The following is a 20,593-nucleotide window of genomic DNA, read 5'->3' as shown; positions in this document are numbered from 1 at the left end:
ATTACAAAAGGTGATAAGAAAACATCAAAAGGTAAACAATAGCTATACAGAGAACACAAAACAACACAAACCATAATGAAGCCAATGAAGCTCTACTATTATGGTCATAGTTCCTAGTCCATGTAAGCAACATACTGGAATAACTGAATGTTACTGAACATCAAGCAATGCTGTAGTCCAACCAAGAAGAAATAAAATGCTTAAATAATGTTGCAGCATCTTATGTTGAGAACTAGCAATATTTTGAGTATGAATAAAAACTAGTCCTGTCCAGGATGGGTTCTTGTCATGTACTGTTTTTTGTTCTGTGTAGTTCTTCTGGTTTTTTTTTGGTTACTATGTAGTCTTTGTTACTTGTGCTGCTGGGTTTGATTTGTATCTCCTCCCCTCTGTGGGTTCCTTGTGTTCTCTGTTTCTCCTGTGTCCTTTGTTTCCTTTGTGTTTGATTTGTTCAACTGTTCCTCATGTATTTTGATACATCTCTGGAATATTTTCAGTGTTGCTTGGTGTAGTTTCTGCTTTATCTCTTCCTCTGTAGAGTTACAGCTGTTGTTGTTTTAGTTTTGTATTTAACATTTTGTTTGTTTGTTTGTTTTTTTTAATAAATTTGCTGGAACGTGCATTCTGAAATTTAATTTTGTCAACTGTTACAGTTCCTCCCTTGTACCCCATGATTCCAGGCAGGTTTGAAGTCACCAATACCCTGATCATGATGAAGCAGAAACAGAAAATAAATGAATAAATGAACCCACTCACTGTAATGCTCCTGATGAGATGGCAAATGGTGTCCTGGAGGATCTGCTACGAGACCTGGATCTGTATATTAGTGAGCTACAGGACAGTCTGTGGCAATACTTAGCTATGTTGGATGCAAAATTACATGATGTCCCCGATGTTCTCAGATCAACTGGTATTAGGTCTGGACAACGCGAGGGCCAGTCAACGATCAATGGCCAGTGAATGCCCTCATCATCCAGGAAATGCCTACACACTCTGGCCAGTATCCTCTATCAGGAGGAACCCAGCACCCACTGCACCTATGCAAGGTCTGACAATGGCTCTGAGAATTTCATCCTGATACTTCACAGCAGTCAGGTTATGGTTGACTAATCATATTGAGGTTTGTGCGACCTTCCAAGGATATTCCTCAACAGACCATCACTGACACCAACAAATCAATCATGCTGGATGATGTTACAGGCAGCATAACTTTCACCACGGCACCTTCAGACTCTGTGGTCAGTGTGAACCTGCTCCCATCTGTGAAGAAAACAGGGCACCAGTGATTTAAATGTAATAGAAAATAATGAATATTGATTATACATCCATATAATGAAGTGGATTACAGTTATACATGAGGAGATTAATATATGAGGGAATTTCTCTATAATAACTACCCTAAATTCTAAAAAGGCTAGTTCAGCAAAGCATTCAGCACCAATCTCCCGAGTCATGAAAGAATTTAACCAGTGACATTATGTGTCCCGTGAGTGGCGTAGAGAAGATGCCAGCAGAAGACTTCAAAGACGCCAGGCTTTCTGGAGCTTCTCGCAGACACGGGCCTTGTAGCATTACACCTCTTCTTCCTTTTGATCAAAGACATTGCTTTGGACATAGCTGGTGATGTTCTGAGGTGGGATACTCCTTCTCAGGGTCTGCTTCCTTGTGAGGGCCATGTCCACGCATGTCCTGGGCCTTTGCTCAGAGACGCTGCCTCAGAGGGAGCATGTGGCCTTCTTCTTATTCACTGATCTTGAAGCTCTTGTCCCACCACTGAGGGTCAGAGGCCTGAGGTCTCTTTCATGCTCTGGGCATGGCATTGAGCTTTGCTGGATTTAAACTATAGCTTTCTAATATTACTACTAGAAATAAAAATAACATTTCTTTTGGAATTTCTGGGCTCTCTTAGCTGAGCTTCCAGGCTGGAAGCAGATTCAACCTTGGGTGAATCTAAATTTCTCCTTCATTCCAACCCTCCTTTTTTCTTATCTCTCTACATTTTCTTTTTATGTTCTGGGTATGTTCTGCCTGGACCCTTCTTGAAAGAGCATAAGCCTGTTTTAACAGAGAACCATAAGAGAGTTTGTAAGAGAGACTGGAGGAGAGTGGAGTCTGTTAGAGACTGAGAAGAGTCTAGAAGAAGATACAAGCCTTGAAGATAGTTATGTTTTTCGAGCCAATGGTTTTTAAACCAGATTTTTGGAGAGTTGGAGCATCTCTTGCCTCCGATTGGATGTTCTATTAGACTAGAACCTCCCTTAGTAATGGCATCATATACAATTTACAACACTTGACAAGACAAAGACTCCTGTTGACTGAGTATCCAAGATTTATGAATGATGCTTTTGCAATATAAAATTTAATATGTTAACATTCATTCATTATCTGTAACCACTTATCCAGTTCAGGGTTGCGGTGGGTCCAGAGCCTACCTGGAATCATTGGGTATAAGGCTATATGTTAACACAAAGTAATATTCAGACAAAACCAGGTTTTACATCATTCTTAACCAAATAACGCACAGAGTAAGTGACGCCCTTGGTTCCTACGAAAGTTCATACAAAATGTTTATTTTAAACACATGTGAATGAATTCCATCTTTTTTGATTTTCTAACTGGAATTAATTTTACACAGTCGTATCCCATATGCAACTTCAAACTGTTTTAAACCAATGGGAATTAAGGTTTAATTCCATGGTTTAAGAAGTTCTTGATTAAGCAGTTTTTACAGAGAGCATAAGTTGAACTTGGAGTGTCTCTACCAAAAATTCCTCTCTTGACACCCTTACGTCATAAGCAGATTTGAAGTGTTGTTTTTACGACCCTCTCTGGGTGTTATCACAGATTCCAATCTGAGGGGGGAATTGGAGATGTCTCTGAAGTTGACATCTAGATTCTAAGTATTAAAGTCCCAAAAAGTCAAATTTCTTTTATTAGAAATTAATGCACATTCATCATACTACACTACATTATGTAATGACCCTTGTTCTGCTATCTCCTCATTGAGACTGTGCTGGGAGACACAGCAAAACATCTTGCCATGGCATGTATGCACATTCGCTTTTTTTTTTTTTTTTTTGCAGTGTACAGAGTCAACCAACAAGTTTAATTTAAAATTAAATATTACTACAACTGAATGTGACAGACTACTGAAATCTATGCATGGAAAAAGCAACACCCCTGCAAAGTAAATCAAAGGTGATACAACAGCTGCACATGACCCTAAGGTTACCATCCATAATGTCAAGTACCACTGAAAGTTTTTGGAAGATTTAGACTGGTGTTATGGAGTTTGACTGAAACTACTTATTCAATAGGGCAGCATGGTGGCGCAGCAGGTAGTGGCGCAGTTACACAGCTGCAGGGAATTGGAGGTTGTCTGTTCAAGTTCTTCTCTCTGACTGTCTGTGAGGACTTTGGTGTGTTCTCCCCATGTCCTCGTGGGTTTCCTCCGGATGCTCTGGTTTCCTCTCACGGTCCAAAAATGCACATTGATATGTGGATTGGTGACTCAAATGTATCCATAGGTGTTAATGAATGTGTGAGTGTGTGTCACGCTATGAAGGACTGGCACCCCCTCCAGGGTGTGTTCCCTTCTTTCACCCAGTGATTCCGAGTAGGCTCTGGACCCACCATGACCCTGAATTGGATAGACGGTTACAGATAAATAAATGATTAAATGAATGAATTTACCACAGGTGTACTCCAGTCAAAGTGTAGAAACACCTGAGAGACGATCAAGATAAATAAGAGGCCTGCTGAACCAAACTTCAAATGTCATATTAAAGGGTTTGATGTTCAAGCAAATATTATTTATTTTTGTATAAATAAAATATATAATTATATATATATATTTTTTAATTTTAGCACAAAGCATCAACCTACGAATAATTAGTGAAAGTCAGAAGATTTTCTGAATGCTATTCTGAATTTCTATGTCCTGCTTAGAAGAGTAGAGATGGTTATGCAGCAAAAGTGGACACACTCTCAGGTAAATCCCTTCATTACTGAAGTAACACTGGATGAGTAGGTATCTGCAAACTTTTGAACATGTAATGTCCTCAGTTTGTCATATGCAACTGCTCAGAGAGAACCACTAACTAACACTCTAGCCTGTTATTAGTGTATCTTTAATGTGGGTTAACATATGTAGAACATAGTCTCAAGGATCAGGGACAGTAACAGGCAAAATAATAAGGCAAGCCAAGATGAGACAAGACTCGTAATTCACAAAAAGACGTCACACACAGAACAGAAACAAAGAAACTTGCATAACAGAGAAATCCATGATCAACTGTGTAGTGTAGTATAGTGTTTAACCCCTAGCCCATAGTGGAATTTGAGATAACCCTGCCTGCATACACTGGCCCCAAATTGGTACCTCAAGGCCTGTATCAGAGGATTATAAAAACTGACCCTACAGGCCACTCCACAATGGTTTATGACCCAAGGTCTTAAAGGGTCAAGGGAGGAATCTTTGGTGATGGGAGAGACACTCCAAGGAAAGTTAACTGAACTTCTCAAGAACTTCTCAAACCATGCAATTAAACCTTAATTCCCATTGGTTTAAAACTGTTTGAAGTTGCATATGTGCAAAATGAATTGCAATTAGAAAATCAAAACTGGTGGAATTAATTTAAATGTGTTTAAAATCACCTTTTTATATGAACTTATGTAGGAACCAAGTTAGCCATGTACTCCATGTGTAATGTGGTTAAGATTGATGTAAAACAAGGGTTTGTCTGAATGATATTACTTTGTGTTGACATACAATCTTTTATATGGCAAAAGCATGATTCAGAATTCTTGGATATTCATTCAGCTGGAATCTTCTTTAAGTCTTTGTCTTGTCAAGTGTCATAAAAGTGATGTCACTACCAAAGAAGATTCTGGTCTATAGGAAATAGCCAGTCAGCAGCAAGTGATGCTCTTCTTCAGAAAGCTCTTCAGCTCTCTTGAGGCTTCGCCAGAAGCTCTTCAGATCACTCTTATGGCTCTCTCCTAAAACAGGCTTAGGCTCTTCAAGCAGGATCCAGGCCAGAACAGAGAAAGAAAATGTAGAGATAAGGAAACAGGAAGGCGGAATGAAGGTGAAACCCAAGGATGAATCTGCTCCCAGCATGGAAGCTCAACTAAGAGAGTACAGAAATTCCAACCTGAAGTTTAATTTTTATTTCTAGGAAAAAATAAATACAATAGTTTAAGAAAAGGTATAGTTTAAATCCAGCAAAGCTCAATGCCATGCCCAGAGCATGAAAGAAACCTCAGACTTCTGACTGTCAAAGTGGTGACAAGAGCTTCACGATCAGCAATGAAGAAGAAGGCCACATGCTCCCTCAGAATGATCACCTTCTGAGGTGGTGTCTCTGAGCAGAGGCCCAAGAGAGACATGCATGGACATGGCTCTCACAAGTAGGAAGATCAGCAAGGAAGGAGAATCCTACATGCCCCTCAGAATACCACCAGCTCAGATGGAGTGGTTGCCGTATCCAAGGCTGTGTCTTTGACCAAAAACCAAAACGAGGAAGAGGTGCAATGCTACAAAGCCCGTGTCTATGAGAAAAAAGTAAGCCCAGCACATCTGTAAAGTCCTGCAAGCCATCTCCACTCTTCTCCAGGGATATGTAAGGTCACATGGTTTCTTTCATAGCTCAGGAGATTGGTGCTGAATGCTTTGCTGGGATAAACTATTGCCTTTTTAGAATTTAGGGTAATTGTCATAGAGAAATTCCCTCATATATTAATCTCCCTACTCCCTCATGTATCACTGTAATCCATTATATTACAGTCATTATATAAATGTATAATCAATATTCATGATCTGATATTACATTTAATAAACCAGTTGTATGATAAAACCAATGCTTTATATTATATTACCATGACCCTGAATTGGATAAGCAGTTTCAAACAATGAATGAATTAATTAATAATTCTGCTATGTTATATGTAAAGCCATCCAACATGACTAAAACTAAAATTGCACAGGAAAAGCCACTACATATTGTTTAATGGCTCCCAACCATGGAGCTTAGCAAAATGAATTAAATAAGTAATTGTTAATCAAATAATTAATTATCACAGACTCCACTACAATTGTGGGTGTGTGATTATCAATAGATGGAGCCAGTTGTAGCAGGAATGAACAATTCCCAGAGGGGAGACATTGTGACAATTACACCTCATGTCCAAAACATCTGGATCTGTTATATTTTGAGTAGAGTACAAATACGATATGTATATTACAGTTAGGGTCTTGGAGAAAAATATAATTATTTAAATATGTACATTTACATTGCTTCAAAGAAACAAAAGTTGATATCATCACTCCTCAAGAACAAAATACAAAAACAGTGTCACATTTATAATTATGCATTTGAGTCTTTTTCTAGTGAAAGGAAAATCATAAAATTGGACAACATTTAAGACATAAATGATGAGAATTAGGAGTACAAACCAAGATGTTCATTTGTTTGACCACCTTGTGCACCAAGTTGGTTTTGCTCCTGTCCCTTTCACCATTTTTAACACCTCCATCCCCCTTCCCTTCTCATTCTGCCTCTCTCCCCACTTCATCCTGTTTATTATAGTAGCTGTTTCAGATTAGGTCCTGCTCTGTGCCACCCGCAGACACACAAATGTGGACCATGTGTGTGAGCAGGGTCACAGACCATACTCCTTGCACACCACCCGCAGCCCCAACACCGCACCCTGTGTTTAGATCTCTCCCTCTGAATCTCTTGCATTTGTCTTTGTCTATACTACTCAAATAGCTTAATTGGCATGAACTGTTTCAAACTCATGCCAAAGCAATGAACAGAATATTTAAGGTGGGGACAATATTAACATACCACTCTGTAATACTCACAGCAAGTATTTGAAATAAGTATTACATTTCACATACAAAACAAGTTGTCTACCCCAACCCCCCTCCTCTCCAGACGTGAAGCCCACACAGCTTTCCAGGTTAGAGAAAACTGAACCTACACAAAGACAAGTTTAAGAACTTTGTAACATCATAGCTAATACAAATGTGTCATGAACAACCTGTTTACACAGAAAAGTGTACATCACTTAAATAAAACATCTACCTAAGCTAATAAAGTGAACAAGCCACCATATTTTACTGTATTTTCAACACCTGGCAAAAATTATGGAATCAGTACTCTTAGAGGATGTTTTTTCAATTGTTTAATTTTGTATAAAAAAAATATATAAAGCAGAGAGACATGCCACAAAACTTTGAAAATCTTTTTTTTTTTTTTTTGTAATTCCAATCTTCTGGCATTAAAAGCAATAAACAATGAAAAAATGGGCTAAAGAAAAGCAATCATGGACTGTGGGTGACTGAATGAAAGTGACCTTCAACAATGAATCGCAAAACTGCATTGAGCAAGGTGATACTAGAATTTTGTTTGGTGCTGGTGGTGGTGTAGGGGTGGTGCAACCCCTAAGTACTAATGGTGCAGTGTTTTTCTCATGATTCCATAATATTTTCCTCAGAGTGATTTTGAGTTGAGTGATTATGTTTTTTTTTCTCAGTTTGATCTACAGTTGTGACTGACTACAATAATATATATATAAACTCTAAAATAACAGTTAAATATCTTTATTCAATACATAGTTGAATGCATTGAGAACAAAATAACATAAAAATGATCAAAGTAAATCAAAATCACTTTTCCCTTAAAGGTCTGGATTTGGAATCATACTCAAAATAAAAGTGGAAAATCAAATTATAGGCTGATCCAACTTCAGTGGAAATTCCTGAAGACAACTTAAAATAAGGCTCAGTAGTGTGTGTGGCCTCCATGTGCCTGTATTACCTCCCTACAATGCCTGGGCATGCTCCTGATGATGCAGCAGATGTTGTCCTGAGGGACGACCTTGACAGTCTTTGGTGCAACGTGGAATTGGTGGATGGAATGAGACATGATGTCCCAGATGTACTCGATTGGATTCGGGTCTGAGGAACAGGCAGGCCAGTCCATAGCATTAATGCTTTCATCATGCAGGAACTGCTGACACACTTCAGCCACATGAGGTCTAGCATTGTCATGCATCAGAAGGAACCCAGGGCCCACTGCACCAGCCTCATAATGAGTCTGAGGATCTCATCCTGGTACCTAATGGCAGTCAGGGTACCACTGGCTAACACATGGAGGGATGTGTGACCCTCCAAACAAATGCCTCCCCACAACATTACTGAAGCACTGCCATACCGGTTATGCTAGAGGATGTTGCAGGCAGCAGAATGTTCATTCTTTCCCCCTCTCCATGTAAATCGTAATATTGAGGGATGAGCGAGCGTGTTTGACTTCACAGCATGTGTTTGAAATGTCTTCTACACGTGAAACCTGATTCTCTGCCTCTTCAAGTCTCACCTGAATAGCGCTGACGTTTTCTTTGAGTTCAGTAGTTGCTGACTTTATAGTAGTAACATCAATTGCTACCCCTTGCAAAGTCACGTTCATTTTACTAATTTCTTCGAAGAGGTCTTTCAGACTAGGAGTTTGGTCAACAGGCATTTGCACTGACATCCCCTCATTGCTAACGTTTTTTAGATGCATTTGTACTCCTCAAATTGGTTGTCTAGTGGAGCTCGTTATTTGGCTTAGTTTCCAACTACGTCCTTACTAGGACTCTTGACCATCGAATAATACAGTTATTGAAGGACATGAATTTTAAAACAAACTATTTAATAGTGGGCAACCTGGGAGCTACTCTAGTGTGCTGCCATTTCTCAGCTCCGTACCACGTGACTCCCAAGAACATTTTTTGTGCTGTATTGATCCCTTTTCTAAATGTTGCTATATAGAACCATAGCACATTCTCAACAATTTGAAGAACACTTTTATGATGCAAAGAAACCTTTAATCTTACAAAGGTACTTCAAGTGTTCAGGGTTCTATATAGAACCATTTTCTTTGCTAAAGAACGCATTATATAACCTATTCCATAAGACAGTATTAAGGGAATGAAAGCTGCTAATCCTTAAGTATTGCTCTCCTAGTCCTTTTATTAAAACTTCTCTTAGCTCACATATTTCATAATGGTCATTGGTCACATATTTCATAATAGTCATTCGTAGTTCAAAAACATCAGGTATAAAAAAACATCATGATGAGGTATTTAAGAACAGGGCTTTTGTATATATATTTTTCAAAATTTTTATAATTGTTATTATATTATATTAAATATAAACATTAATAATAAAATTTAATTTATGTATAGGCTCTATTGTTTTTATTTAAAAGTTTAAAACTGCCCTAATTGTTGTATTAAACTTTAAGTAAACATTATATTATTTTATTTATAATATATATATATATATATACACACACTATACAGTACCCTAATTCTATTGTGTCTTCCATCATCAATGACGTAGTCACCAGGAACTAAGCTTCTAACCACAGGTCTGAAGCTATAGTTCCAACTACACAACTTAACGACAGTGTTTGTGAACGTTCGGTGGAACTACAGTTTTGAGAAACACCTGTGTCATTTAATGAATGTACGGACTATGCAAGTTACCAACATAGTTACCTTGATAGTTTCAACGACGGTGTTGAGGAACACTTGCATCGCAACTGCATTGTTCAAACTATTATCTGTAACCGCTTATCCAATTTAGGGTCGCGGGGGGTCCAGAGCCTACCTGGAATCATCGGGCGCAAGGCGGGAATACACCCTGGAGGGGGCGCCAGTCCTTCACAGGGCAACACAGACACACACACATTCACTCACACACTCACACCTACGGACACTTTCGAGTCACCAATCCACCTGCAACGTGTGTTTTTGGACTGTGGGAGGAAACCGGAGCACCCGGAGGAAACCCACGCGGACACGGGGAGAACACACCAACTCCTCACAGACAGTCACCCGGAGCGGGAATCGAACCCACAACCTCCAGGTTCCTGGAGCTGTGTGACTGCGACACTACCTGCTGCGCCATGGTGCCGCCCTGTTCAAACTATGTAAGCTGCTAATGTAGTTAGCATCTATGCTTTTGGGAAATGCACCCCAGGTTGATTTCACAGAAGTGTGATTGACTTGGAGAGAGAGAGATATATGAGGCACTATTTGTAACTTTGTTTTGACAGGTCATTTGGACCAATCAGAGCGTGCCCGCCCCCTTTTGGGAGGGAAGTCCCATGCCCTTGTCCAATCAGAAGCGTCTATTTGACAGGAAGTCCCGCCCTCTCCTCCAATCAGAAGCGTCTATTTGATCGGAAGTCTCGCCCTGTCATCGACCAATCATAAGTGTGTATTTTCCCCTCCCTTGCTCAAAAATCCCGCCCTCGCTTCGTCCAATCACAAGCGTGTATTTTACCCCGGAATTCCCGCTCTCCCCTCAACCAATCATAAACGTGTAATTTAACTGTAATTCCCCCCCTTCGCTCTGTTTTATTACAGGTCTCTACGATCTACGACCCCCCACGATGAGCCCCTTTATCGCGCGCACACATATGCGAACCCCCCACCTCTTTATCGCGCACACACGCGTGCACAGGCTCTGTTTTATCACAGGTATCAAGTCACAAGCTACGCTTTATCAGGCGCACACGCGCTACCGTAATCGCTAACGATCAACCACCCCCACCCCTTTATCGCGCACACACATACGCGAACCCCCCACCCCTTTATCGCGCACACACATACGCGAACCCCCCCCCCCCCTTTATCACTTAAGCGCTGTTTCATTACAGGAATCGCCCAACGGTCTACCCAACCCCCCACCAAACGGTCATGACACACGCACATACCCACACACGGGTATACATAAGTAAAATTTTAATTTTCTAACTCCAAGTTCTAAATCACATGTGTCAAACTCAAGGCCCGCGGGCCACATCCGGCCCGCCATACAATTATATCCGGCCCGAGAAATCGTTTAATATATCTGTTTTTAATGGCCCTGTGATATGACGCCCCAATAACACACACTACAAATCCCATGATGCAGTGCAATTGCCGCCAACGGCAAGCCGCGGTTCAAGTTCGCGGTCTGTTGATGTATACAACGCTAATATCAAATCAAAGCTAGACCCCAACAATGGCCAAGAGAAAAATTGATTCTGAAAACCGAGGCTTTCAAAGCCGGTGGGAGAATGAGTATATGTTTACTGAAATTGCAGGCAAACCAGTGTGTCTCCTTTGCGGGAGTAATGTCGCTGTAATGAAGGAGTATAACCTAAGACGGCACTACGAGACGAAACATGAGAACAAATTCAAAAACCTGAGCGCAGGACAGAAGCTACAAAAGGTAGAGGAGTTGAAGAAGAATTTGACATCCCAGCAGACGTTTTTCACCAAAGCAAAATCACAAAGTGAAGCTGCTGTGAAAGCAAGTTTCATTGTGGCCGAAGAGATCGCCACATCAGGACGGCCGTTTACCGAGGGGGAATTCGTAAAAGAATTGTATGATGAAAGTGTGCGACGTCCTTTGTCCAGATAAAACGCGAGCGTTTGCAAATGTAAGCCTCAGCAGAAAAACTGTTTCTAATCGGGTTTGTGAGATGGCGACTGATTTGAAAACACAGTTGATTGAAAGAGCAAAAGATTTTGTTGCATACTCCCTTGCCGTGGATGAAACTACTGACGCGACTGACACTGCACAGCTGGCGATATTTATCCGTGGTGTGGATTCCAATTTGTGCGTAACAGAGGAAATACTGGACATTAAATCGATGCACGGGACAACGAAAGGAGAAGACATCTTTGGAAATGTATTTTAAAGTGTAACCGACATGAAACTGCCGTGGGAAAAACTCGTTGGACTTACAACAGATGGCGCACCTGCTATGTGTGGTGAAAAAAATGGACTGGTGGGAAGGATGCGCTCAAAGATGCTGGAGGAGAACTGTGCCGGTGAGTTGACAGTGTATCACTGCATCATACACCAGGAATTGCTGAGTGCTAAAGTCCTAAAAATGGATCATGTGATGAACACTGTAACACAAACCGTCAACTTTATCAGAGCCCACGGTTTAAATCACCGCCAATTCCAGTCTTTTCTGCGGGAAATAGATAGCGAGTTTGGCGATATGCCATATCATACGGAGGTCCGGTGGCTAAGTCGGGGAAAAGTTCTCAAAAGACACTTTGAACTGCGAGAGGAAATCTGCCACTTCAAGGACAGTAAGGGGAAAGACTGCACAGTTCTGCAGGATGAAAAGTGGAAATGTGAGTTGGCGTTCCTGGCTGACATAACGTCGCACCTTAGCGCTTTAAACCTTCAACTCCAGGGACGGGAGCACATAATAACCGATATGCATGATGCAGTGAAGGCATTTCAAGTGAAGCTGCGCTTATGGGAGACACAAATGCACCAATGCAACTTGTCTCACTTTCCCTGTTGCCAAGTAATACGGAACCAAGAAAGTGCCACAGTTTTCCCAAATGCCACCTTTGCTGAAAAACTCAGCGCGCTGCGCACTGAGTTCGCACGGCGATTCAGTGACTTTGAGGCACAGAAAAGTAACTTCGAGCTGCTTCGCAACCCATTTGCAGTCGATGTGGAAACCGCACCTGTAGAAATGCAGATGGAGCTGATAGAACTGCAATGTAACGGGACACTGAAGGCAAAGTACGACACTGCGGGGCCAGCACAGTTCACTCGCTTCATTCCTGAAGCAATGCCGCAGCTCCGCCAACATGCGGCTCGAATCCTGTCCATGTTTGGCAGCACATATCTGTGCGAGCAGCTGTTCTCTGTGATGAAAATTAACAAAACGTCACACAGAAGTCGCCTCACTGATGAACACCTGCAATCGATCCTGAGATCTTCACAACACAGAACCTAACCCCAAACATAAACGAACTTGTTGCAAAGAAAAGACTCCAAGTATCAGGCTCTGACTAAATAGGACAAGAAAATGGAATGTTATGATTTGTTATGATTATACTTTTGCTTTAAATTCAATTTTTTATTGATATTTTCAGATTTTTTAATATTCCAGCATGTACAGATTTTGAATGTATTGTATTGACAGGATATTTTTTTATGAAGAGCAAAATATTTTAAGTTGAAATGTATTTATTTTGGAATGATATCCTGTATTTTGGTTCATATTAATGGTTAAAAAACATAAATATTTAGTCTGTTAAATAAATGGTTATACTGTTCGGCCCGCAAGTTTTGAGTTTTGGCCCCCTGTGCAATTGAGTTTGACACCCCTGTTCTAAATGATTAATGGTGTTTTAGTGATTAAAGATTTTTTCAAAATCGTTCATTTTCTCCCCCGTTCAAAAAGCGGTCTATGACCCTCACCCCAAAAAACATACTGTTTTCATACGATAAAAATGACATTTGAAGATGTCTTAACGCTGCCCCTCCTAAACCCTCCTCCTCGCTGTACGTCAGAAAGTTTACGAGAAGTGACTCAGTATATCTAGGAGTTCATTAGCTTTGGCTGGCATACAGCTCGGACTGGAACCAAAATCTACAGGTAAGAACTGGCATTCTGTTATTTATCACGGAAAATAAGATTAATTTAAGAATATTATTTTATATTTCATCTAAAAATATGTTATTTATTTATTTATTTTAGATTAAGAACAAAGAAGAACAGACACGATGGCTAATATTTTACAAGCTCCAAGACTAAGTCCTTAGGGTAAGTAAATATATATATATATATATATATATATATATATATATATATATATATATATATATAATATGTATTTCATAATGTTATTCATGAAAATGAAAAAAAAACCTCCTACTTGAACACATCCACTTATGATGAAGCTCTTCCCCCGTAAGTAAAGTACAATATGTTATTCATAATTTTGTGTGTATCTCCTAGTCCTAATTGAAACTTTTTTTTTCATCTTTAGATTTCAGTAAAAACAATCTGACACTATTATGATGCTACTTTCTACGAATGCTGTTGTCTGTGAAGAGCCATCGACTGCTGACTCAAGAATGTAATACTTATTTTATTTTAATGTTTATTTATTCATTTTGCATTATTGTATTAGTCAAATGGCGCAAAAACGCCCTAACAACGAGGTTTTAAACAATGAAGCTAAGAAGCCTAACATCAGTCCTTTTTCACATGATTTAAATAGCACTCAGATAATCTGCAAACTAAAACGCAGTATTTCAAAATTAGAAACTAAATTGAATGAACACGAAACGTGCACAACTCTGAATCCTTTTCTGTTAAAAGCTGTAAATCAGCTTAATGACAGTTTGTCAGTAAATCCAACCCCAAACTTTGAATGTTTAACATCTCCTAACAATACTGAAGAAAATACAGCTAAAAGTTTGCATGATGTTTTCTTTGAACTGGAGCAGAGCTTATCGAAATTACAAAACACACTCAATGAATATGATACGTGTACAACTCTGAATCCTTTTCTGTTAGACGCTGTAAAACAGCTTAATGACAGTTTGTCAGAACCTTCTAATCCAACCCCAAACTTTGAATGTTTAACATCTCCTGTTAATACCTCAGAAAATAACCCTGAAACTTTGTCAGATTTTTTCTATGAACTAAATCAAAGTCTTTTGAGATTAAATGATAATCTGATAAAAAGTCAAAATTCATTAACCAGTCCTGATTATCATGACAATTCTCCTCCTCCTTCACCTAATATTGAGAATAACCCCAATGACAATCCTCCTCCATCTGACAATGGTGATGTACAAATGGGGGGTGTTATTGAGCCAAATATCAATATAAATCACTTAGACAGATTCCGCACCACAGAAATTAGAAGAAGGATAAACTTTTACTCTCTCGGCAACGTCGACAGCTTTGCAGAATTGTACAATTGTGTTCCTGAGATTTTAAATTAAATGCTCAATGTTGCCAATGATGAAATAGGTGGTCCGAGTGATGGTGTGTTTGTAGAAATTCAGGGTGATTTGCTCAATGTTTCGTCGCGTGTTCAGATAAATGATGGGGGTATAGACCTGAATTCCTTTCTGATGTTGTTTGAAAACGCCATTCAGAGTAAATTTGAAATACTTTCCGATGAAACTTTACAATTAGTTATTCGGATTGTGCATGCTCCTCAGGGTGGAGGGAAAAAAAAGCTATTGGGTATCTTCAACACAGATTTTGTTCGGAAAAAGATGAAACATCTGTATGTTTTTCACAACAAAGATAACCTCTGTTTTGCCTTATGCGTTTCTCAAATATTGAATCCTGATAAAAACATTTTTGAAGTAGAACAAATAGCGAGGCAACTGTAAAATGATGTAGGTTTATCCACAGATGAAATGGTTAGCTTTGCACATATTGCACGCTTTGAGCAACATTTGAACTGCAAAATCATAGTGTTGTACCGAAGTGATGAAAAGAAGGGGTATTTTTTGTTTCAGAACACTAACATGCCTCATGACAAAACCGTTTACCTGTTCTTGCAAGATAACCATTATTACGGTGTCAAAAATCTTAAAGGTGTTTTAGGTACATCCTATGTCTGCCCTTACTGTTCCACCGGCTTTAACAATCAGAAACATCACAAATGTGATTTTCATTGCAACGTATGTCTTGACAAAGATTGTCCTAAACAACCAAAAAAGACAAGTGCAATGTATAGATTGTCTAAGGGTTTGTAGATCGCAGTATTGTTATGATAAACATAAAACAGTGATCGATTCAAGCGATGATCAAACTTTATGCCAAACTAGATTCTACTGCCCTAAATGCAATACCGTGCAGGATCAGAGTAAAAGATCGAAAAAGCATCAGTGTCAAACCAGTCGTTGTAAAAACTGCGGAGCCAAAGTTGATTCAGAAATCACGCATGAATGTTTTATGCAACCTATAATATTTGAAATTCCCGATGAAAAGTACGTCTTTTATGATTTTGAGACAAATCAACAAACAGGTTACCACATAGCTAATTATATATGCTGCATTGATTTCAAAGGTAGGGAGTGGACAGCAAAAGGGGACAAATTCGTGGCATCATTCTTTAGGAAGTATCGGAAGGAAAAGTAAAAAAGTTATACATTCATAGCGCACAACGCTAGAGGGTATGATTCATACCTTTTGTTAAATGATTTAGTTAGGGAAGGTATCACCCCTAACATCATACACTGAAAAAAATGATTCTTTGAATTTACTTATTTTTTTTACGTCAAAGGGTTGCATGAAATTAAATTATCTAAATTTAGATATATAATTTGAGTAACATTTACTAATTACTTATAAGCTATGTCAACTTAACTACAGTTTGTAGAATTTACTTCAACAATATAATTTTAACTGAATTTAATCATGCCCATTCTACTTAATAAAGTTAAGTAGATTATATAATAAACATAACAGTTATGAGTAAACTTAACTTAATTTTGATGCATTTCAAGTTGCATTTATTCTTTGCTTATAAGCCTTGTCAGCTTAATAATATTTTTTAGAATTTACTTTGAGTGTAATGTTAACTCATGTTCATTTTACTTAATTTAATTATGTAAAATCTCAAGCAACTTTCAGTAAAACCACTAAATTTTGATACACTTCAGGTTGCATTTACTCGTGGCTTGTAGCTGTTATTTGTATTTTGTAGAATTAACTTCAAGTATATCAATTATGTTAAAGTCACTTAAATTATGCAGATTATATTAACAAATGTATGTACAATGCATGCATAATACAATGAAAAGACAAAAAAATTAACAAAGTGACTTTATTAAGTCACAGTAAATGCACATACATTAACTTAAATACATACTTGCCTTGCCTAATGTAGAAAAACACTGATTAGATAGACTGTACACAAAATAAATAAATAAAATATAATATAAAAGGTGTAAGTACTTTTGAGTAAGTACTGCATACCTCAGAAAAAATACCAATGTCAAATAATTTGTTATAATTCAGCCAACACTGACCTTGAATGCAACTTGGCAATAGTAGGAAAGTGAAAACAAAACAACAGAACGGATTTTTACCATTTGTGCTTAAAACAGTCTATCAGAGGCACCAGATACAAGTGTGAACACATTTAGTATACAGGTAATGAACAGGCAGTTACAGAACTAATTTCCTCTATCTCAGAACAGAGCTGCAAAGCAAACAGGCAGAGCAGCTGTGTTTCACATGAACAGAGCATGGGGATACATCTGTTGCAGTTTGCAAACATTATGCCACAAGAGCCTTAAGTAGGGTTGCCAGGTCTGCTTACTATAACATGACATTATGCTTATTGTTCTGGTTGCATTTGTACTTGCTCAATGATCCTGTTGCTCTCAAATATTAAAGTGTAATAAAGAGAAGTGATTAAAAATTTTTTAACCTAGAGTAGTGGGATGATTAAAAGGTGAATTTATTTATGTTTACCTTCTTTGCTATAATTACTTGACCAATTAGTTATATGCAACATCTTTACTTTAAATGATTATTTTATTCATTCCTCATTTTTACTGTTTTAGCGTTAAAACAAAACTATTGTTATTAAAACTGATCACGTGATCTAACCTGTTTAGAGTCATGAATTTTTTGTATTAACTTAAGTTTTTTTTTATGAGCACCAAACCCAAGAAAACCTGCATTAATTCTGTCTTCATGACGACTGTTGTGTATTTGGGAAAACAGTGCCACCAGTGAATGGGAGTTGTACAATTTGTGCCTCTCTTCTCCAAATCATATGAAATATGTTACATTTCTAGTATAGTTTTAATTATACATGTACAACTTTTGAGATCAAATCAGCACAACTGTTATTTGACTGAATATGAAAAAAAAGTGGGGAAAATCTATACTGAGCTTAAATTGCAAAAACGATGTGACTACATGTGCTTTTTAAACTGTATGCTATTTTTTTTTTGTTGTTGTTGTACCAAAGATTACTTTGACTCCCCAAGGATTTTGTTCTTTAAACCAAGCACTTTAGGGGAGAGCTTTGCACCATCCATCTGCATGAGGACTTTCTGTACAAACTCATAGTAGTACTTCAGCTCTCTTGGGTATGCCAAATTCCGTGCATAGATTACTCCAAGCATTACTGCGCAAGCTTGGGCAACAGATTTGATGCTGTCCAGAACAATGTCTCCATCAACAACAATACCAATGTCTTTATATTCTCCAAGAGTTCCACCCTCTCTCTTGAGGACATAAATGCCCATTCTGGTGTTGCGCTGGTCTTGCAAGATGTCACCTTGGATGTCCTACGAATAAAACAATTATTAAAAAAAATAATAATAAAAATCAATTGTTCTATTTGTTCAGTAACAAGTGTGTTCACATTCATTCATTGTAACCACTTATCCAGTTTAGGGCCGCGGTGGGTCCAGAGCCTATGCGGATTCACTGGGAACACACCTTAGAGAACACACACTGGTCCCTGGAGCTGTGTGACTGCGACTCTACCTGTTGCACCACTGTGCCACCCTTGTTCCTCTAAATACTTTTTGCATAATTAAAAAATAAAATCAATTGTTCTAATTGTTCAGTAACAAGTAGGTTCACATTTAAGTTCCTCTAAAAACTTTGTGCATAATTTAAAAATTTTTAATTTATTAAAAAAAAAAAAAATCAATTGTTCAGTAACAAGTTGGTTCACATTGGTGAAGAGGTTCATTGTGGATATTAAACTTCAGTTGTGTCTGCACACAACTCCTGTGCCTGATAAAAAACCGAAATTTCTGAATAAAGTTGCCTAACATACCTCATGCAAAATCTTCAAATGTTTGGCAATCTTTTGGCCAGAAACACCTCCTTTCTTCTTGAAAACAAAAGCCAACTGGGGTACAAGACTATCCAACTGTGCCATGAATGTGGTTTCAAGTGGAACTGTTGTTATGCGCTGGAATTCAGCACCTATCTATTTAGAAAAAAAAAAAGCGCAACATGGTCAGTAACAAAACTGTTCACATCATTGCCACAAATCTATTGGGATTTAATTTTCACAAATTTGCACACGTATGCAAGATGGATACCATACATTCCCTGTGTTCATTTAATGCATTATTTGTGCAAACCCTCTGATATCAATGTGACAAATGGTAAGTGATTATTTTGAGATACCTCAGTTTTATATTCATATATATTATAGTATATATTTAATTAACAATTAAATAATATATTAATCGTTAACTAAAAGTATGCAAATTTTACTATGTCCATTTGTTTAAGCCTGAAATGTCACTTCTTATATGTGTGGTTTATTTAACACTTTGATTTTAGCTTATTTACATAAAAGTTCAGACCACTAGGTGACTTGAAAAAAGTGCATTACCTCGTCTATTTGGAACAGTGCAGGCCACTTCATTTTAAAATCCCCAACGACTGGACTTTCCTGTACCACCTCTCTTCTTCTGTAGGAGAAAGTCTTTGACATCTTCTCTCTAACAACAGCTGTACTGTTTCTCTGTCTGACATCTTTCAATAGCTCAAGTCTCAGCTTTTCTAGGCTTTCAGCATTTTCTCCAGAAGGATGATCTGGACAAAAATTAACTTCAGCTTTTTTAGGTTTCTTGACATTTTTAGCTGGGAAACATTCATCACTGGACTTGTTCTTTACTGAATTAAGAGTAACTTCTGGACAACCAATGCTCCTCATCTTGGTCCTGTAGTTTGCCATTTTATATTTAAGGCTGATCATCCACCCATAGTATCCCGTCACCGATCCAGATTCTTTTAAGCATGGAAACTTTTTAATGAGCGCCTCTGCCACATCTTCTATCTGGTGGTTTTGTGGAAATGCTGTGTATTGGAAAATGTCTTCGGCCAGTTTATCCATTATATCAGACTTCAATCCAGGGCTTAACTTCACAAAGGTGCCAGTCTTGTTATACAGTTCATTTCCACGCTGAAGCTGTACTTCTACATCATATGGAAAACGAGGAATGTGAAATTCTTGTGGCCATGGCTTTGCTCTTAACTCTGCCTCTGATCTTGGTATAATTACTGTGTCCTCTGAACCTGACGTAGAAGAGGATGCCAAAGATGCAGTGGGGGGGAGTATAGGCTGTCAACTGATGCCCCTAACTCTATACTACTTGGAGAATTCTGCAATGTAGAGACAAAACTTGCAGTTTCATTTGACAAGTACACCAACTTGACAGTGCTTCTGTCTTGTATATCCTGTGTTGACAATAACGTCATGAATTCATTATTGAACTCAACATCCATGTACAAAAGTCTAAAGTCTCTGTTGATTCCAAATGTTTGCCGAATGTTCTCGCACAGCTCCTCCACGGTGTCTGGAATCCCCAACAACAGATCAAGTCTTCTAAAGTCATTCTCTTCAACAACAACTCTGAGCTTCACAGATGTCATTCTCAATCTAAGACAAAACATACATACTATTGGTAATTATTTGCAAGGTATTTCAGTTGATGACTAATAAGTGGCTAAATGAAAATAAATACATTTGATATTTCAATGACACACAAAAATACTGAAATTTCTTTAGTACATCTAAAAATTGTGATTTCTATTCACCTCTGAATACCAAGCATAAATGAATGAAAAATTGTCCTATTTACAAGCAACTACTCTATTTTACACTTACAAAAAGACAGTCAGAAGAAGAAATAGGGATGGGTATTAATAGAAATTTTTGGATACCAATATGTATGAATACTTTTCTGTATACTCTCCATAATCAGGTGCAAAAA

General features: G+C 38.2%; 2 protein-coding genes across 2 annotated transcripts; one reads left to right on the top strand and one right to left on the bottom strand.

The window, feature by feature from the left end:
- The first annotated feature begins 11,062 nt into the window (after positions 1-11,062).
- On the top strand, positions 11,063-12,871 carry LOC136697273 (general transcription factor II-I repeat domain-containing protein 2A-like). Its single transcript, XM_066672311.1, is given in 3 exon segments — positions 11,063-11,419; positions 11,421-12,795; positions 12,798-12,871. Coding segments are annotated over 3 exon segments (1,806 nt in total).
- A 3,866-nt stretch (positions 12,872-16,737) lies between these two features.
- LOC136697804 (uncharacterized) lies at positions 16,738-20,213 on the bottom strand. Its single transcript, XM_066673072.1, has 3 exons — positions 19,210-20,213; positions 18,640-18,795; positions 16,738-18,139 (listed from the first exon to the last, which is right to left on the bottom strand). Exons 1-3 carry the CDS (start codon positions 19,711-19,713, stop codon positions 17,819-17,821), a joined length of 981 nt encoding a protein of 326 aa, XP_066529169.1. The 5' UTR covers positions 19,714-20,213; the 3' UTR covers positions 16,738-17,818.
- Positions 20,214-20,593: the final 380 nt, after the last annotated feature.

Source organism: Hoplias malabaricus, chromosome 5 (genome assembly GCF_029633855.1).
Source record: "Hoplias malabaricus isolate fHopMal1 chromosome 5, fHopMal1.hap1, whole genome shotgun sequence".
Taxonomy (NCBI): Eukaryota; Metazoa; Chordata; class Actinopteri; order Characiformes; family Erythrinidae; genus Hoplias; species Hoplias malabaricus.
This window is presented reverse-complemented; position numbering and strand designations above follow the sequence as displayed.

What these genes read in the sequence shown, in the direction of transcription:
- LOC136697804 (XM_066673072.1), bottom strand. Translation starts at nt 19,713, where the DNA reads ATGGATAAACTGGCCGAAGACATTTTCCAATACACAGCATTTCCACAA. An exon ending in CACTGTTCCAAATAGACGAG is followed by an intron (nt 18,796 to 19,209) that starts GTAATGCACTTT and finishes TTTTCTAAATAG; the next exon opens with ATAGGTGCTGAATTCCAGCG. An exon ending in ATTTGAAGATTTTGCATGAG is followed by an intron (nt 18,140 to 18,639) that starts GTATGTTAGGCA and finishes TTTTATTCGTAG; the next exon opens with GACATCCAAGGTGACATCTT.